This window comes from Anabrus simplex, chromosome 1, assembly GCF_040414725.1.
Source record: "Anabrus simplex isolate iqAnaSimp1 chromosome 1, ASM4041472v1, whole genome shotgun sequence".
Lineage (NCBI taxonomy): Eukaryota > Metazoa > Arthropoda > Insecta > Orthoptera > Tettigoniidae > Anabrus > Anabrus simplex.
This window is the reverse complement of record NC_090265.1, coordinates 1,622,361,542-1,622,383,220: the sequence shown is the minus strand read 5'-3', so window position 1 is coordinate 1,622,383,220 and position 21,679 is coordinate 1,622,361,542. Positions and strand designations below refer to the sequence as shown.

General features: G+C 37.8%; 1 protein-coding gene across 10 annotated transcripts in view; it reads left to right on the top strand.

The window, feature by feature from the left end:
* The window catches only part of LOC136858607 (transcription factor Clamp), a 129,241-nt gene that overhangs the window by 29,863 nt on the left and 77,699 nt on the right, over positions 1-21,679 (top strand). For all 10 annotated transcript variants that reach the window (XM_067138288.2, XM_068225636.1, XM_067138295.2 and 7 more), the window contains 2 exons: positions 9,637-9,724; positions 16,759-16,853. In XM_067138288.2, the coding sequence (XP_066994389.2) occupies positions 9,685-9,724; positions 16,759-16,853 (135 nt within the window). In that variant the 5' untranslated portion in view covers positions 9,637-9,684. The remainder of the gene's footprint in view (positions 1-9,636; positions 9,725-16,758; positions 16,854-21,679) is intronic.

Sequence of the window (21,679 nt, the reverse complement as noted above, 5' to 3'; positions counted from 1 at the left end):
CATATGTGAAAAAGGAATGATCACAGTATGAAGATGAACTGAAATTCAAGAGGACAAATTGGGACAAATAATCATTTATAGGAGATAGTGGTCCCTGACCCGGTCAATGACTGGAAAACAGGTTGTAGGTTTTCATTTTCAGGAGATAGTGGGCGCGAATCCCATTGCTGGCAGCCCTGAAGATTGGTTTCTGTAGTTTCCCATTTCCACACCAGGCAAATGCTGGGGCTCTACCTTAATTAAGGCCACGGCCGATTCCTTCCCACTCCTAGGCCTTTCCTATCTCATCATCGCCATAAGACCTATCTGTGTCGGTGCGACATAAAACAAATTATTACATGTATTTATTACTTGTAAAACAAATAATTTAAAAAAAATTATAGCAAGAGGAATAAGGGAATGGAATAATTTACCAAGGGAAATGTTTGATAAATTTCCAAGTTTTTTTGAAATCATTTCAGAAAAGACTAGATAAACAATTAATAGGGAATCTGCCACCTGGGCAACAATCCTAAATGCAGTTCAGTGATGATTGATTGATTGATTGATTGATCATACCAGTCATACAGTAAATTTAAATTGAATATTAAACTCTTTACCATTTAATATTGTGACCTTTCACGCATCTCTAAGTTCAGGGTTCTTGATGTTAAAGTTACGCCTCGGCCGGTGTCACGCGGAGGTACAAGAGGTTCCACTCAAGGGACGTGAGAGTTCATTGAGTTGGGTCACAGGTTCGTATGGTTGGATTTAAGTTGATTCGACTGGCGTGAGAAGACGATTGCTAATTAATATCCTAATCAACGTATCGTCATGACATTCCTTATACTATAAAATGAGAACACCGAAAATATAACTTTCATGGAAGGATTTTCCGTTTAATGACTATAAAAACATTTCAAATAGCAACTACAATGCTAAGAAAATAAAAAGCAACACAAATGGATGTTAGAAGTGACTGAACGTTACGTTAATTAAAAAAGAAACACCCTTAACTTCCGACTCTTGTCAATATTTCTTTCATAACATCAATGATAACATCAATTTAATCGGAAAAATCAAAGGAAAATCAATATCACAATGCTGAAGGCTTGAAATTTGAAATGAGTGCATCATTCATCACATTCATCTTCAAACTGATGGTTAAAAATCATTGATTCTTGTTGGCTTGGCACACATATTCACTGACTCAAATAAATGTCTCAACATCCCATTATTTATGTTTAAATCATCGCTTATTTTGTCAAAAATCTATCTAACAACTTGAACGCACCAGTAACCTCTGCTCATCATTATTGTTTAGGTCAAGAAAATGATCGTATAATATAAGACATCGTAATTCTTCAGATAATAACATAGAACAAATAGGAAATGAAATTGATTTCTTCTGAGCTCCATCGGCATCTGCACCTAAATAATGGACATTTGAAAACATAATCATCATCAACTACAATGGTTTCAACAACTACGATGACTCCACAGCTCTGGTGACCTCTGTGAAATCGTCCTGTAAAAACTCTAAGCGGCAACTCAGTAGTTTATAAGAAGAAATCTAGCTAGCAAGAAAAATTAATCTACTCACATATGTAAATGAAGATCACATATTCCATTTTGTGACATGGTTCTCAACTATATAGTATCATTAATTCGTGAAGATCTTGTGTCATTCCAATATTGCACGCAGTCACCTACACTGTATTTAATTAGGACATTTTAGATGATCATACGACCATTGTCCTCGAAATGCCTCGAAATATCATAGCGACTATCGCCCTGTGCCTAAGTGATTACCACTCATGTCAGTAAAATCAAATCCGTACGCATGACTAATTCAATATCCACTACAATAAATCTCATCGGGACCTCTACATCGCATCATACTATAAAATGCATAATCCCAATGACACATTCACAACGATCCATATAACAATAATCATTTACATATTTCGACGATCCTATCACAATAAACCCTTCATCATATTACTCACAAGTCATGCTGACGAATTCTCATTTCATTAAAAAATATACTCGGGCACATCACATTACGAAGACTATACATCTTAACATCATTATTAACACCATATCATCGCAACAACATCGCAATTTCATTTGCGAACACTACGTTTAACATAAGAATACAATCGTAGATGACTCTAAATCACGCACTTGTTATTACCGACTCCTTCTAACATATATTCGAAACCATGAATTAAACTGAAATTTCTTCATAATGACACTATATTAATGCAGGTATAATCCATGCCTAAATCTATCTGCAAAGCATTTGCCTGCGGCCGCTTAGATTCACACGACATAGTGTACGATATATCATAATTCAGGGTCATTCATGTTATAAATTACAATATTCCTGTCCATAGTAAGGCAATGATTGATGAATAAAATGGTTGCCTTCAAGTTGTGTAATTTAGCATGTCACAATTCTGACACTTAAAACAACATACTACTCTACTTAAAAGCAGCTACATAACGGGATCATGAAACATTGACTTAGAGTACTTATCATTTGTTAGCTTCATGATCGAAGACACCTCTCATCTTCCAGTATTGAGACTTTAACCATTGGTGTCCATCCCAGTTCTTGTCGGGTCCTTTGAGACCATAATAGTTTTAAGACCGGGCGAGTTGGCCGTGCGCGTAGAGGCGCGCGGCTGTGAGCTTGCATCCGGGAGATAGTAGGTTCGAATCCCACTATTGGCAGCCCTGAAGATGGTTTTCCGTGGTTTCCCATTTTCACACCAGGCAAATGCTGAGGCTGTACCTTAATTAAGGCCACGGCCGCTTCCTTCCAACTCCTAGGCCTTTCCTATCCCATCGTCGCCATAAGACCTATCTGTGTCGGTGCGACGTAAAGCCCCTAGCAAAAAAAAAAAAAAAAAGTTTTAAGACGACATGCTGGGATTCATAATCATTTCATTGTCATCTCCAATATTCCCTGGTCTGATGAATGATACCTGGAACTCGAAATACACTATTAGAATAGGGTTACATGCATTAACATCATCTACAATATTTTCGTACAACACTTGCCTTATTATTCAAGAGAACTGGATGCATTCGGTTTTGTTCTTTTACAAAAGTTATTCTTATTACAATTAGCAATTGACAATTTTATATTGCAGCCTAGCTTCTCGTCTAATATCTTTCTGATATGTGTGCAATGCTTCTGATCCCTCTAAAATTCCAGCAGAATTATATACTTCTCTTCCTTTTTGAAACGAAATCTGCTACCAGGTTGCAATAATAGCGGACGGTTTTCTTTTAAAAGACTTCTCCATATTCCTAGCTTCCATAGGTTTCTGACAATTAAAAATCTGACTTCTTGATACGGAGTACTCTTGCATAATCGTTTACGTCGGTGAAGGAATTCATTCAATAATCTGTTTTATAATATCTCGGTTATCAATTGACAATTTCATCACCAGTCTCGATTATCAAATCGTATCTGACTAGATAGGCAAGATATGGGCATCATAGGCCTATACAGATTGAACTTAGCCCATTTTATTCAAGTCATTCCATGGCCTCTGACATATTTCTATCATTGATATATTCGCCATGTATTTACATTTATTCAACTTTTACTTGAGGAAACTGCGATATTTACTTAATTCTGTATTACGTGCCACGACATGTCATTATCTATCGTAACTTAATGCGATACCATGGGGTTCAGAGCTTATAATTTAAAAAAAAAATTCCGATTCCTTCAATCCGTTCCCTGTTGTTCATTTAATCGAGTTATTTTTGTTTCTGGTACACTTGGACGAATAGTGATCAGACATATGATTTCATTGATTTTTATTTTCACCGTAAGCTTCCAATGTCTTCACCGACTCCAGTCCAACATTCATTGCAAGGTTATAAAATAATATTGCCTATATTTAGTTTGGCCTTATATAATATATTGTTTTACTTCCCAACAATTAATTGAGGAGTAAGTTATAATAACCTGTATTTACCACAATGAAATTATGGATAGATCACTGCACTGTTGGTTTCATGTCCATGGGCTCTGCTCAAGTTCTTTACACCCGCAGAAACCTCTTTCACCCAACCCCTCACTCTCCGCATACAATAAACCTAGGAGTGCATTTGTGGGCTGTGTGTTTGAAGCCCTACGCACTGAAGTTTGAAACAATTTTTTTTTTTGCAAAATCACATTTATTTTTCCAATGAATGAATCTTCTGTGATATGTTGCTTTGATGCGAATTCCTGACATCATTTGAAAGTTTGTGATAATCAATAAACAATCAATATATATTTGACTTTATTAATATGTAATCTAGATAATTGAGAAGTCCACATAATTAGTTAAGAACGAAGCCATACTTTCCAGTGTCGGCTCAGTTAACCTGCGAGGGGTTGTGTCACGGTCTTTTAGACCAGGCATATACATCGTTTATTCTTTCAAAATATTTTCATGGTATAACGCTACCTCCCCTCCTGTACCTATCACTGGACTTGTTCACTGCACGTATTTACGTTCGCTGTTCCCCTTCCATTACCATTCAGTTAGTGGAGAGGTTTTTCTGTAAACATGGTCGTTTCCTCCGTGTGCGACCCTTGGCATTGCCTTATTATGCGATCCTTTACACCATGCGCTAGTCCTGACATTCACTGTCTGTAGTCTTTTTTGTCGGTACAGAAGTGTTTTGTTTTTAAGGTGTATTGTTTTCAATGGATTATTGATGTGTTAATTTGCATGTAGAAAGCCTCCGTGGCTCAGAGGGCAGCGCATCAACCTCTCACTGCTGGATACCGTGGTTCAAATCGCGGTCACTCCATGCAAGATTTGTGCTGGACAAAGCAGAAGCGGGACAGGTTTTTCTCCGCGTATTCCGGTTTTCGCTGTCATCTTTCATTCCAGCAACACTCTCCATTATCATTTCATAGCATTTATCAGTCATTAATAAATCACCTTAGGAGTGGCGACCCCATTGTACTAATAGCCTATGTATATGGTTCATTCATTACATCCTGACCTGGTCAAAGACTGAAAAACAGGTTGTAGGTTTTCATTTTTCAATTTGTATGTAAAACGGTGTATAGTTGCATATACTGTAAATTGTATATTGTTGACTATGGAGGAGAGAGAATAAGATAGAATTTTACAACTCATCAAGAGTGTAGAGAAAGCAGAACATCAAGAAGAAAGATCTGTGAACTCAGGAGCTATTAGGCGGCAGCTATTCCATGACGAAAATTTAATTTAATTTAATTTATTGAGGACGTCACTTCAGATGATGAAAGAGATGATATTTTAGAAGTACAAGAATTAAACACAGATAGTGAGCAGTACTCTGAAGAAGTAGTAGTACAAGAAATAAGAAGAGAAACTCCTACAGGTGGAGAAATCCAAGATGCGGTAAATTTAACCGGTCCTCAATATGACGTGATAGACCAAAAAGAACTATGTGGGATATTCATTGGCCTCTGCAAAACAGAAGAATGTCTGCTAAGAACATAGTCCAACATCTTCCTCGTGCAAAAGTAGGCTTTCCAACTGATTCACCAGTTCAAGTTTGGAGATACTTTTTCACTCACGTGGGTGCCTTATGGTCACCAACATACTCTCCCTTGTTAAAAGCCTTAGGAGTTTCCCTTTTTATCACCTTTTATGACTGGTAGGTTATACCAAGCTCATATATTCACTGCTCCCACCCTTAAATGGTTGAAAACTGGGACGTCTGGTAACGTTATCTTGTAACTCACATTGCTCATCATGTGTGTCGTAAATAGTGTAACTTAATAATTTGTCATTTTAACCGTAACCATTTAGTGAGTTTCAATATCAAGCATACATCATGATATCATGATATTATCAATAAAACCAACAATATGAAACAAAAATATCTCGCCAGCACTGGGCATGTAGCTAATTGCTCTCCTCAACTTAAAAAAATGTTGGACCGGGCGAGTTGGCCGTGCGGTTAGGGGCACGCAGCTGTGAGCTTGCATCCGGGAGATAGTGGGTTCGAACCCCACTGTCGGCAGCTCTGAAGATGGTTTTCTGTGGTTTCCCATTTTCACACCAGGCAAATGCTGGATCTGTACCTTAATTAAGGCCACGTCTGCTTCCTTCCCAGACCTATCTCTGTCAGTGCGACGTAAAGCAAATAGCGGGGAAAAAAAAAAAAAGTTGGAAACATCTTCTCAAAGTTAAGCAACATTTTTTACTCTAATTTTGGCCTGCATTCTGTTTTTAAGAAAGAGTGATAAAGGAGGTGGGTGGGTTGGTTCCCAACAATCAAGCAAGACGTGTCTCCCAACTGTTGCAGGGCACTTATTAAAATAAGATTCTTAACACTTCTAACACTGCACGTCTCTGTGGTTACGACACTGATTTCTAATGTGGGTTGGTCTATAAGGAATGTATAGGTAGAAAAACTGCTTATTTTATATGTTATATGAATCATGTTATTTTGTAATATTGCATGCATTTTGCATACTTTAAAGGATGTATTATGAAATAAAGATTCCAGAACAGAACCTTGAAACGGACACTTGCAAGACACTAACACGTTATATAATTACATATTGTACTGCCACTTAAGTCATTCTACTACTATATTTGGGTACTGAAACTGAAAAAAATGAATGCAAATCAAATCTTATAGAAAGTAACATCAAAAGGAATATTAATGGGATGAACACCGAGCTCGATAGCTGCAGTCGCTTAAGTGCAGCCAGTATCAAGTATTCGGGAGATAGTAGGTTCGAACCCCACTGTTGGCAGCCCTGAAAATGGTTTTCCGTGGTTTCCCATTTTCACACCAGGCAAATGCTGGGGCTGTATCTTAATTAAGGCCACGGCCACTTCCTTCCCACTCCTAGCCCTTTCCTGTCCCATCGTCGCCGTAAGACCTCTCTGTGTCGGTGCGACGTAAAACAATTAGCAAAAAATAAAAAAAATAGGATGAACATAATGACAAGTCAGTGGGAAGAAGGAGAAATAGAAAGAAAAGAAAGAAGGGCAAGGGCAATCTCTGCATCTTCATTTTCAATCCCAGTTCTTTTATATCCATTCCTTCTCACCTTCCAATGAACTCTTTTGTGCTTCCTAGCTTATCAGGACGATGGGCTTCAACACTGATTGGGTAACCATCATGACAGATCGTCAGTATTGATGTGGGAACTGTAGCACAAGAAGAAAATGTGTTCACCATGCAGACACATTAAGCACATGGGCAAGTTCTTGAATTGCCTTCTTAAGCTCATACAGTGTTTCATCTGTTTTGACTTCATATCTTGTATCCAGATTTGTAATTCTTGTATTGAGGATGTCAGAGACTCTGATTCAAACCTCTGGATCTTTCAAGCTGTTTATGTCAGTTGTCTTGGTCTGTTGTTTTGTTAGCTGGTTTTTCAATCACAATCATATCTCCATAACAATTGGTTTATGGTCTGAGTTAATTTAGCTCCTGGATATGTTTTTACAGGACAAATATTAAACAAGTAAATAAATCTATTCATTTTAATTTTATGTACCTGTGTATTTTATATGGCTTTTACATTTTATGTTTAGTAACCTATGTCAGGGTATGAAGAGTCTAACTTCATCTTATAGGACGCAAGATAGTGTTAGCAGTAGAGGATTCGATCCCGGGATCCCGTAAACCGGGATTCTGGGATCCCGGCCGCTTTTCAATCCCGTAGTTTTTGGGATTAAATTTTCCAGATCCTGGGATTTTCAGGTTTGACATCATTTTTAAAAATTTGCAAAATAGACTGCGTGAAGCGAAACTCCCAGTGCGTTTGAGTAATTCAGTGCAGTTGGAAAAGTCTGATTTTGAGCTCATCGATGAAATCGTTAAAGTCTTGGCTCCTCCAGTCAAATTAACTGTAGAAGCACTCTGTCGCACTGATGCGAATTTATGCACAGCTGATACTGCCCTTAAGTTTCTTTTTAAGCAGTTAAATGATAATAACTCCGAGTTGGTTTCTAAATTCAAGATACATTTACAAAAGCGCATGAAAGATCGCTGAAGACATGAGTTGAGTGGCGTATTATGCTACCTACAAAATCCTCATAGTGACCATGTGGCGTTGGCATTTGATGATGAAATAAAGCGTACATTTTCAAGTCCGAACAAAGCCCTGATAGAAAAATGAGATTGTTTCTTTAATTGAGAGATTAAATGGTAAAAAGAATGACAAAGAGGAAGAACAAAATATGCAAGTCAAGCCTCCTTATACAGAAAAATGTGATTTGACGTTCAAAGAAAAGCTTCAGCTGGAAATAGAAAACAGCATGAAAATTATGTCTCCTGAAGCATTAAATGAAAGTGAATTTTCCAGAATTGTTAACAAGGAAATGAACCTATACGGGCCTTCAAATTCTACTCTGAGCTATAACCTAGAGCAGGCTTATAAGTATTTACTAACGATTCCTCGAACTTCCATCAAACCTGAATGCACTTTCTTAGCAGCTGCATATATGTGCAACAAATTGAGAAGCAGGCTTGATGATGAGACACTGGACGCATTGTTATTTCTCAGATCATATTTTTGCAATTTAAATTAGAATGTTCCTATTAAATTAGTTTTCTTTATATTTACGAGAAATGTGAAATGTGACTGATTAATGTTATTTTTAAATACTTTTTGCTAAGAAACCTTTTACCTACTTACTATGTTGTTACATGAAAGTTGTCTATTTAGTCTATGTTCAGATAGATTGTTGTTAATTTCCAGAGTTTATTTGCATAGTTTGTTACATAAGGTTTTTTAATTTATGTAAGTTTAAAGAGATCTCACTGATTCTTGGAAAAGAATAATGTCAACATAGAGACTGAGTGATTTTAAGTCTGGTTAGTCTGACCCTAAGTCTTATTAGTTAGAGTGATTACATTAGCTAGATGTATACCATAAAATATGTTGATTTTGTCTAAATTTCTATTTGCTAATTAAACAGCTGATTTCTGTAAGATGTTCTTATTTTTTATTTGTAACCTATGATCCCGGGATCTCAGGACTGACCAAGTGTAATCCCAAAATCCTGAGATTAGAAATAAGGGCTGAGATCGAATTCCCTAGTCAGCAGTTGCTATCAAAAACTTTGAGATGTCCACTTTGTAGTAACAAATGAAAGTGCCCTTGGAGATAACATCATAGTGATCAACTCGATGAAAACCAGATCTGGGTTCATTATTAATCCCACAGTACAGTTAGAAGCTGACGAAGATCAGCTGTTTTCAGTCAATCTAGAAGAAATGAAAAGGACATCTATGCGCAAGCTACAAATTACTTTCAGAATATCTGGAACCTCAAAGATGTTCCTGTTGTAAGGCTTCTGAAGGATGAGGGGTGGTTTTTGAAAAGTTAGATTTCAATTTATATTCCTGACCATGGGTGCCCACTTACACTTAGTTCAAGAGGCAGCCATGACTTTAAAGCATTCCTGATCTTTAGAAATCATTTGTACAATATAAGTTGAAAATATTTACAGTGTCTCCTGAATTTTTTCTTTGTAAGCTTAATTATGTACAGTCATTTAGTCACAAGTTGCATAGTAGGCCTATGCCTTGTTTCATAATTGCAACCCATAAATTGGAAAACAATATTAAATTATGTTACTTATTATGTCTAGAGTAATTTTTGAATATGTATTGCAGTGTATTGGATTTGAAATCCCAAATTAAACTGCCAGGAAATGGAACTCCATGTGCATCCTTGGGACCAATTGGACCATACACAAAAAGGGTGAGTATGAATATTTTATTCATTCATTTATTCATTCATGAAATTCCCACCAGTGCAGCCATGGTTTGAATCCCAGCCAATGTGTGGCCTTATGGTTCAGATTTCTTGTAAAATTGGGAGGTCTTATTGGCTTTGATCGTGATATCAACATTCACATACAAATACAAGACTTTTCTTTCGATGTAGGGAATCATCCTATAGAGAGGAGGGTTTTCTTTTCCGCTGTTCTGTCTACGTCGATGTATTGCAGAACTTTTCTCCAGCTGTTAGGCTCTTTATGATAGGAAACTTTGATTTGATACTTAGTGGCAGGGATGTGATTGTTGTATACAGAAAAAATGATAATATCTTCCTTTACTCCTGGAACAAAGCATCCTTGCGGTGCAGATTTTGAAGTGGAATGTCACCGAGAACAATAGCCAGTCTGCATCCATGGTCATCCAACCATCTGATGGCTGGGTGCCTGCAGGAACTGCATCACCTGATAGACATTTGCTTACAGCCATCTTCCAAATGCAGGTGCCTGTAGAAATACTAGAGTGACTGTCTAATAAGTTCTAGTACACTTAAAACATTATGCCATTCTTGAACTGCCTGTTTCCATTTTCCACACATTTCTGGCACCTGCTGTGGAAAATATCCATTACATGTTTTCATTTTAAAGTGTGCAGATTTGTCTTCTAAAAAATATCTTTTAATGTTCCCCATAAATGATAATCACAGTCAGCAAAAATTAGGGGATAATTATCTGCCCAGATTTGTCCTTCTATGGTACTGGTGTAGACTGTACAACCAGAGACTTTAAACCAAGCATTTGGACAGCAGGAAATGAGCTACCTCCCTGAATGAGTTAATGACTTCAGGTGAAGAAGCTACTTTGGGAGGGTAGTGGTTCCTCAGTGGAGGAACTGGTATCGAAGTCTACTTGTTAGGGGTAGCTGTGAAAGGCATCTGATCTCATGTGAGGGATAGCCTAAATAAAACCTGAAGAGAGTTTGCGACACCCTTAATGACTGGTGGAGCAACACAGCACTTGAGCTATTTAATCGTTGTATCAACATGCAGTTGACTCCTCTTCATTCGGATATCAATGTTAGGGATCCTCCGCAAGCGACATGAACCACGTTCACCTAGACAATGTGAAAAATTGGTGAGGGCAACTGGCACAAAGCTGACATCAGCTGAAGATGGTTAACCACTAAATGTCCAAAAGTATCTAACTAGTAACCACTATCAACGTCTCAATAACGGCAGGTCGAAGCCTAGAACTACTGCAAAATGTGGACGTAGCTTGCATTCAAGAAACTATGTGGGCAGGTGCAGTTATCAGTGGAGGTTACAAGCTAATCTACAATGGCAAGGATAATAAATGGTATAAAATGCCCTTAACGACTGCTGGAGCAATGCATCACTTGAGGTATTTTATCTTCGTATCAACATGCAGCTGTGTCACTTTACAAAGTAAAAAATTAAATGTATCCTCCTAATTCAATACAAAACAATTCCATCATTAGAGGGAGCAATAAAATTCAAACATGTTTCGACTCGTTTGAGACATCTTTAGTGAAATAAGGGGGCGGGGGGGTAAAGTAATCTACATAATATGCTAAAAATATGCTAAAAAACATAATGAAGGAACAAATGAAAAACAAAAGAGACAGGCAGAAATAAAAACAATAATGATATACAATATTTACATCACTAGTAGAGCAATAAATAACTTGCTGAGACAAATTCATTGAAAAAAAGGCATATAAAACATAACTGAATCCAAAAGATGTGCTAAACCTAATAAAATAAAATAAAATAAAATAAAATAAAATAAATAATGCAGACGGAAATGAAACAATAAAGTGCTAATGGTGAGGTTGCGGACCTCTTAGACTAATTTTTTAAAAGTTTGATAACAATTCAAAACTAGTTCGAAATCACTATGTTGAAAATTCAAGCTGAAAGTCTGTCTTTGTAGAAACACCATCCCATGAACAGCTACGAGGGAAGTGAAAAAAGCTTGAGGAACCTTTGGACCTTTATGTTTTCTTATGTATTTCAACAATATGTGTAAAGAAGTAGAATCAGAGGTAAGGCTTTTTTCAGATCATGTTATTCTGTACAGAGTAATAAATAAGTTACAAGATTGTGAGCAGCTGCAAAATGACCTCGATAATGTTGTGAGATGGACAGTAGGCAATGGTATGATGAAAGTAGTTGGTATGTAGTAAGGTAATTTGGAATTGATTTGGAGTGTTAAGTGTGTGTTGGTATAATAGGTATAGTGAAGTAATGGAGTAAGTTGTGATTGGTATGTAGTAAGGTAATTTGGGTTCTGGAGAGAGTGCTTATGGTAAAAAGAAGGGGGTGGTTGTGTGAGATGATGGTGTTGGTGGTATGTGTTGGTATAATATGTATAGTAATTGGTATGCAGTATGGAGTTTTTGGTAGGTAATGAAGTATATTGAATTTTATGGTGATGGTGGTATGTATTCACAATAGAGAATTGGGAAAAGTTAATATCCACCTTTTCAATACAATGTATTACGTGAGGGTTTTACATCTAAATGTAATGTAATGTAATGTAAATGTACATTTAAATGTAAAACCCTCACATAATACATTGTATTGAAAAGGTGGATATTAACTTTTCCCAATTCTCTATTGTGAATCTGGATTCAATACGGAACCTAAAGAATGAAATTCTTGATGTTAAATAATGGTATGTATTGGCATACTAGGTATAGTGAATTGATGGCCAAGTTGAAATTGGTAGGTAGTAAGGTAATTTGGAATTGATCTGGAGTGTTAAGTGTAAATTAAAGATTGTGGAGTTGAATGGAGTTTTTGGTAGGTAATAGGGAAGTGGTGGTATATGTAATGGCAGAATTTAAGTGTTGAGAGGGATGAGAATGGAAAAGTGGTGTGTGTTATGAGGTGGAGTTGGGAGATTGGAAAGTTTGATGGTGATTTTAGATTATTTGTGTGGTTGTTAAGCAAATTTAATGGTATGGTTGGCAAAGAATGACGACATTGTTTTGACGAGGAGGTAGTTAAAGTGTTGGAACGTGGGGGCTGGATCAGCAGAGTAACTAGGTCAGGAGTTATGACAATAGCTGTGATGGAATGTGCCGCGTCGGTGAGGCCGGTCAGGTTGAAGGTGTAGTTCTTTTTATAGCTTGCATATGTGGTATTCTAATTTTATTTTTAATTATGTGTTTGCCTTTTGCCAGGGTTAACGGCTCTCCGGAAGTGAGTTGACCGTGATCCATTTGTTTATATGTCTTTTAACTATACTTTATTTAAATAGCATATTCTGGAAGACAATAGAAATATTCAGGGGAGAAGTTGGGCGTGGCATGAAGAGACCGAGGATGGCTGCTGCGGTGACCCTCACTTTGGGGGTCACGTTTCCGGAGTATCCGACGGACTTCATGGCATGTCCAAGGAGTATTTGTCCAATTGCCTTTTATTTTATTTTATTTTAGTCTCATTTTATTTCATTTTGCTGGTTTCTTATTTTGTCATTTACTAGATTCTAATGTACTGTCCTTTTGCATCCTGTAATTGGCTTAGGCTATTCCAAATTTGAACCATGTATTGAACCTGTGAGGTTCAATAAAACTACTACTACTAATTACAATGATGTCAGTATGAATGTCGCAATTAAAAGCATTGCTGTCATATGAAATACTCGATCAAATGAAAAACCGCACATTTTCTCACTTTTAACGAAAAGTGGTACACTGCCGATTTAACAGTTCAAAGTTCCAGAGCTAGAATGATCAGGCCGCAGACAACCGCGAACACTCCTCTGTCATTATTCTGATGATGATGATGATGATGATGATGATGATGATGATGCTTGTTTTAAGGGGCCTAACTACAAAGGTCATCGTCCCCTTGTCATTATTCTGTTTAAGTGTGCACACTGTTCATTCCAATCAGTGCCCTCGGAGTTGGGATCGAATAGCTGAAATACTAGTATGAACTAGTGTGTTATGTACCAGTAGTATCAGAAAATTTCTGAACCAGAGGAATGGTATGCTAAAGAAGAGAGAGATCTAACTCCCCAGCTACTTCTCACCAATATTCAAGCAGGTTATTGTACTCAGTACGTAGCAGTAATCCCATCTATTGGAGATGAATGGCAGCAGAAGACATTAAGCACATCACAACAAACAATGGTCAATGTAATGTTATTGTTGATCAATTCTATGAGCTTTCTATATTGCAGGCCTTCACATATAGTTTTCTTCTGACTCTGTGATATTAGAGCATTTAATGTAAAGTGAACCCTGAAGGTAGGTTTTAATAATTTCCCATTCTCACACCAGACATATGCCTTAATTAAGGCTACGGTTGCTTCCTGCCCAGTCCTAGCCTTGTCTAATCCCATGATTGTCATAGGACTTGTCTGTGTCGGTGCACCTTAAAAGAAATAGAAAAAAAAAAAAAGAAGATGAATATTTTGGAGTAATTGTGTTGGAATTTATATAGATGGTGCTCTAAGTATGACTAGTGTTTGGTAGTGGTTTGTACAGTGGTGAGAAATGTGAACCACAAAGATAGTTACAAATAGTTTCATTCACCACGAAGTTCACAGATCACTGTTTCATTCACGGCAAAGTTCTAATGACCAAAACCTTGAATAAAGAATTACTAACTGTTCTGAATTATGTTTTTCACTTGGTCTTTACACAAATATGTGAGCCTATGGATGCTGACTTCAAATCCCTTTTAAACCACACTGATGTTAGGTGGTTATCTGAAGGTGAAATTCTGTTTTGTCATGTGTATATCAACTCGAGAACTGATTGTCTTCTTCATGACTGAGAATGATGAAAATTATTCCAACCTACTCACTCTTGAAGGGTGGTGTGTGAAACTGGCTTATCTTGCTGATATATTTGAGCATATGAACAAAGTAAACACAAAGATGCGAGGACCAATGGAGAACTTGTTAACTTCATCTGACATAATTGCTGCTCTTCAGTGTAAATTTACCCTGTGGCTTTGTCATTTGGTGAGGAGCACTACAGAAGTGTGAAGAAAATCTAATTCTGCTATACAAGCTTTGTGTGAAAAAGTCACTTCCTAAGTCTGTTGTTTACATTGAGTTGGTACTAGACTAAGAAATATGGCTGGGTTTGGAATCCCTTCTCAGAAACTTTGGGAATGAAAGATGTTGAACTTGCGAGAACAATAAGAGCTTGTGGATTTAGAAAATAATTGCACTCTCATGATGAAATTCAAAGATGCCCTTCTCAACAGCTTCTAGATCCAAAGATGTCTCGTCAGCTTCTAGATCCCCTCGAAAAATGAGTACCCTCTATTGTCAAATATTACAGTTGTTGTTTTGCTTCAGTTCTCAACATCCTGGGAATGTGAGCATGGGTTCTCAGTCTTAACAAACATAAAAACTTGACATCCTGCAACATGGAGGATGATATGAGAGTATGTTAAATATCTGATCTCAGATTGCCAATATTTGTTAACATATCAGGTATGAATTTCCCACTGGTAGAGTCAGTATTTGTTTGTTCTACTTATAATTATTTAACTAAGGTTCAGCGAATGTTATATTTTGATTGTAAGTACCTGACATTGGATTGTTGAAATTTGATGACAGTGCTCTCGTTTGTTCTTTTATTATCATTCTGTAAATTACCATAACTAAACAGTCATAACACATTAAAATTAATTTTATTGCATTACGTATAAGTTATTCATAGACAAAGAGGCCAAGATCCTCAGTGTGTAATTTTACTACATTGTTTAAAGTTGATTTCGAATTGGAGTTGGGTAGGTTGGACACATTCTTAGGTGTACCACAAAATAAGAAAGTTTGGAAATCTCTGTTGTAGACTGTTTTGCCTTTTGGTATTCTGTGTGGAAGATATTCAATTTTGCCCCAAGCACACAGAAAATGCAAGAATCGTGTCAGTGATGGTATGGGCATGAACTTTGCAGCAATAGACATCTCAGTTTGCAAAGACCACCCTTGAACTGGACGTGGAGGGTCAGCACCTTTAAGTACAACTGCTAACACATTGGCTGGACATGATGAGAGATGACATGCACCTTGCAAATCTGAACCCATGGCATCTAATGATTGTCTTAGATGGACATAACGATGCAGAATTGCAGACCACTAATAAATGGGAAGATGCAAGCAGGAGGAGGAGCAGGAGGATGATGATAAGTTTGGAAATCATGCAGGCCATTAGTTGTTGCTGATAACTCTATTGTTAAACACTTTGTGAATTGCCTGCAATGAATCATTGGCTATATGAGCCTTCATAGTGTCCCTTTGTAAAAACATCGAACTATCAGTATCGGGACTGAATTATAAAATAGATGGTTTTAAGGTGCATGTTAAGTGGGAATTTAACTATATTTCCAACCTAACAGAGCTGAAGCACAACAGTGTCTTATTCTGTTACTGTCAACTTCATGTCAATAAGATTCAGAGGTGTTCTTTGAAGTTTTTAAATGTAATGCAATGCACACCTGTGCGAGATGTTTTTAAATGGTGGGGTCATGTAAAGCAAATGGTGGAGGATAGGTTACCTAGGAGAAAAATTGGACTCGGCCATGGAGGGTGAGACAAGTAGATGGAAACCAGGATGATTATCATAAGAATGTGTAGTAATTTAATTTTAAGAGGTGTAGACCTGAGTTAGACCACAGAGCTAGTTTTAAATAAAGGTCAGGGCTGTGGAAGCACTTACTTAATTCACAGAGGTTTGCAGACTGACTGTTGAAAGGCATTACAGTCTGTAATGAAGATGTATGTATTACAATGAATTAAAGGAATATGGAATACGAATTAATATTACAAGGGAACAAACGAGTGCCAAATCAAGTCGTGACAGGAATAGGAACTAGAATAATGTATTGTGTTGATAGATAGGGAGAATAGGATAATTAAGGTTATCAGAATGAAGTGTTCTCTATATCTTCAGCAATGTTCTCTCAGCAAGTTATACTTTCTTCTTTCCAGTCAATCTTATTTTTGCTCCATATTTGCATTATGGCAGGTCCAGTTGAGTCTTGGAATGGTGATATGGAGCAGGAAGTGGCAGTGAAATCTGAGCCAATGTGGCCGCTGGAGGATGGAATAGCCCGAGAAGGAGTAAGTATTATACGGAGTTATCCTTTATTCTTTGGTTTGTTATGTCACCTTGTTGATCTAGTTCTTTCTTGCCAGACTGAGTGGCTCAGATGGTTGAGGCGCTGGCCTGCTGAGCCCAACTTGGCAGGTTTGATCCTGGCTTAGTCCAGTGGTATTTGAAGGAGGTCAAATACGTCAGCTTCGTGTCGGTAGATTTACTAGCACATAAAATAACTCCTGCGGGACAAAATTCCAGCACCTAGGCATATCCAAAAACTGTCAAAAAGTAGTTAGCAGGATTTAACATGTTGGCTGCCAGAGCGGTACATTGTACCGCTGAGTGAGTGTCTCATGAGGCCACGGCAGTACAAAGTACCGCTGATAGGTGTTGCTATATGAATTTCTCTGCCGGGCCAGCGGACCACTGAGCTGTTGAATTCCTTATGGTAGCGTACCACTATGGTATCGGAGCAAATCCTGGCATGCTTGGTTTCCAAAATATAGCCTTTACTTTTTATTAATCCAAACTTTTTTTGGCAATATGCGAGTATTTGTCCAATCAGTTTAGCCATGCGCTTAGGTGTGCTGAGTTAGCTAACTTGCAAGCTCAAGGTTTTGAAGATTGTGGGTTTGAATCCTACTGTCGGGAAACCTGATTATGGTTTTCTGTGATTTCCCATTTTCGCCCCAAGCTTCTGCTTACCTAATCAATAGGCCACACTGATCCCTTCCAAATTGTTGCACCCATACCTGAGGTGATTTCTACGCTTATCGCAGTAAATATAGAGTAAACATGAGCATATTTGCATTTTCTAAATTGACAACATAGCAACATTTTAAATTATCATTGAGCATTTGGCAAGGAGTAAAGAGGAAATAAATATATTTCAAATTTAATTTGGTGAAGAGTTTTTTGTGTTGCAAAACGAAATAGATCAGTTTGACATGGACACTACTTACCAGAATTCTCATACTGAAAGGCTAGCGTCATTATCTTCTGATTTCGAGAAGAAATGGGTTCATTTTTATAACTAACCTCTCCGTTCACTTGTAAAATAATTTAGAAATATCTTGCAAGTATTTCACACACACCCTACTGTAAAATAATGAGTGCCTTGCGATTGTAGTCCTAAGCGCAAGTAAACAAATCGTGGCACGCTCTCTTATCTACAATGTGTAGTATCAAGCAATGCAAGCTTCTAATACCGCTAGACTGTACCGCTCTGGCCGTCTAGGCAAAACCATGCAGTGAACTTTTCTGTGGGGCCATGGCTGTACTTCATCGGGGTGCTGGGAATTTTCATTGTATTTCGTACGTACATTGAACACTTAAGTGAAATATCACTTCGAATTTTGCTTTACTGTTTATTTACTACATGCATATAAGAAAAAATGCTTTGGCCACCGGGACATTTCTTTCTGTGTCCTGGCAGTCAACGTGTTAAAGCAATATTATTATTAATTATTACTTCTTTCTTGGTTTCTGTAAAAAATACTTCTACTGAGAAGATTCGTTTATTACTGTAGGTAAGACCACATGCTGTATGAAGAGGGGATAAAAGCATTATATTGTGTATAAAGTTCTTTCAAAATTTATTTTGACAGAAGAGAGTATAGAAAAGCTATGAAACTAGGTGTTACAGAAGAGTGTGAAAGTGAGATGGGTAGGTAGATTACAGAATCAATCAATCAGTCATAACTAATCTGCATTTAGGACTGTTGTCCAGATTTCAGATTCCTTATTAGTTGTTTACCTAGTCTTTTCTTAAATGGTTTCAAAGAACTTGGAAATTTATCAAACATTTCCCTTGATAAAATATTCCAATCTCTAATTCCTCTGCCTATAATTAAATATTTGCTTCAATTTGTTCTCTAGAATTACACTTTATCTTCATATTATGATCTTTTGTATCTTTAAAACTCCACTCAGACTTATTCGTCTAGTAATGTAATTCCACGCCATCTCTCCACTGACAACTCAGAACATACTACTTATCACATGTAACATACTGCTTAATCGAGCAGCTGAGATCCTTACTCCCAGGTCTTCCCAGCTCAAAAGGTTGGAACATTTTAAGTATCACTATTGTCAGAAATCTCCCAGAACAAATCATGCTGCTTTCCTGTGAATCTTTTCCAGTTTTCAAATCAAGTAATCCTGGTGTGGGTCCCGTACACTGGAACTATTCTCTAATCGGGGTCGTACCAGATGCTTACACGCCCTCTCATTTACTTCCTTACACCAAACCCTGAATATTCTCATAATTAGGGAGTGGATTTTTATGTAATTACATATTTTTTGTGCATGTTTTAACTCAGTTTACAAATTTTATTATTCTTATTATGCATCACCAAGCATGAAAGCCTGATTTCATATAAAAACACATTTTAAAATGTAAATACATATTTTAATAAAATCCATAATAAGCCCATAAATATCAATTTTTAATACTTGATAAAATTGAAAACCACAGTCTAACTCAAGCCAGTGAAGGAAACTGTTGTGCAGAGTGGAGTGTGCAGAACAATGGTTGGTGTGGAGCAGTACCGAACAGTGATAGAAAGGTGGTTATGGAGAATGAAATGGGAAAAAACTGAGAAGAGAGAGCACAAGAGTGACTTATGGAAGATAGGAGGGATGGTGATGGTGGTTGTGGTTGTGGTGGTTACGACGCTGTTAGTTATTGGGGGCATAAATCTTAATCCCGGCCTGAATGCTAACGGCAGTATGAGCTGGGACGACATGGAGACTATTAAAGGAATAGTCAGAGAAGAGGTGAAGGATGTTTGTACAACAGAACAACTAAAGCAGATGGTCAAAGAAATTCGAAGAGCTGGAGAGATGGATAGAGGACAAAACTGAAGAGGTAGCAGCAAAGACAGGAAATACTGAAGAAGAAATTTGGAGGAAAAAAAAAACCTGGAAGAAGAGGTAACGAAACTGAAGAAAGTAGAGGTGAACAGTGGTCAGGAACGTGTGAAGAAATGTATTTTTATATATGGAGGGAAGGAAGAGGTAAAAGAAGCTAAAGTTGAACACATATACAAGGTGGTCGATGTAATTCAGACTAAGATGAAGATCAACTTTAGCGAAGTGGATATTGACGATGTGGAAATGTTTGGAAAAGTGAGGGGGAGCAGGCCTATCAGAGTGAAATTGATATCAACACTGATGGCGGAAATTATCGTAAGAAATGCGAACAATCTTCAAGGTGAGAAATTATACGTGAGAAGAGATATGGGAAGTGAAGGCAGTAAGTGCTTAAATACTTTAAGACCTCATCTATTTAGAGCAAGAAGTCAAGGACTCAGAGCGCATATCAGGGGACAGCAGTTGATAATTTCAAATGGAAAGTGGGTAGGGCGCTGGACGATGTAAAAGTTGCAGATGATTGATAATAATAATAATAATAATAATAATAATAATCGTATGGCCTCAGCTACCGTGTGCAGACATTTCAATTTGACGCCATCTGGCTGCCTGCTCGTCAATTTCGACGTTCCGTTTTACTCTAGGTCCGCTAGATGGCAGACAGAGTAAACCGGATCTCTTTTGGGCGTCTATGGCTGAGATTTAATTAATTTTGTCGGGTAAATACCAAATGTATCACCAGAGATCTTTTACATGCCGACATCGTACGACATGGAGTGTCGAATGGACTTTTTTCCGCCCTTCAAAAATCCGACTACCTCTGCCGGGTTTGAACCCGCTATCTTGGGATTCGGAGGCCGACACTCTACCACGGATCCACAGAGGCAGACCAGATGATTGATGAAAACCTAAAACAAGAAGAAGACAGGCTAGCTGAAGGAAGGCAGAAGATGAAGCAGCGCGGGACAACAAAGCAAGTAAGGAACGCACGTCAGGTGTCGTGCCGAGCAGTCCAGTGAGCAGTGCGGAAGCTGAAATGGGGAGTCAGCAAGTGCCGACAGACGTTGACTCACAAGATCTGGGAAGTTCAAATGTAAGTAGGCAAGGGTTCAATAAAGAACAAGGAGCATGCAAGGAAATAAAAGGTCGAGACGCCCTGAATAGAGGGAAAAGTTTAAGCCTAAAAGACTTATGGGGCAAGAAAAGTAGACTTGCGGAAGAAAATGATGACAGGCTGTGCTCCAAAGGGCAAAAGAAAGATGGAATGGGAATAGAAGAGGATAGGGCCACAATAACAAGAAGCCAAAATAAGGGAGGTAACTGGGAGGGGCAGGAGGGGGAGTCATAGCTAGACTGGAAGATAGGGTTTATAAATATTGAAGGGTTACTAAATAAGCTAGGTAACGAGGCAGTTATTAAAACGATAAAAAGCTTTGACATTGTGGCGTTACTAGAAACTTGGCTTGAATTTGGGAGAAATAAAATGGAAAGGGTATGAGGTAAAGTATAAATCCAGGAGAAAAACGGAAAAGGGAGAGTTCCGGGAGGAATAGCGCTATTGATAAAAGAAGAGATTAGTGAGCTAGTAGAAGTTATTGAAAACCAGATGGAGGAAGTAATTTGGGCCGGGCTTAGTAGGGGGAAAGGACAAGGGAGGGAAAGAAAGATATGTTTGGCCTTTGCTTATTGCCACCCACAGAACTCTGTCTACGCGAATGAAAATTTCTATGAGGAATTAGTACTAGAAACGAGTACCATAAGAGGGAAATTTGATGAAGATGGAATGTTGTTATTTGGAGACTGGAATGCCAGAATCGGAGAATTGTGCCCTGTTTACAGTAAAGAAGACGAGATGATGCTGCGGGTAAGAAGGCGAAGTGCAGATAAAGAAAGGAATGGGTATGGATCAAAACTGTTGGAGCTATGTGCCACAGGCCAATTTTATATTTTGAATGGATGGTGGGAAGGAGAAGAT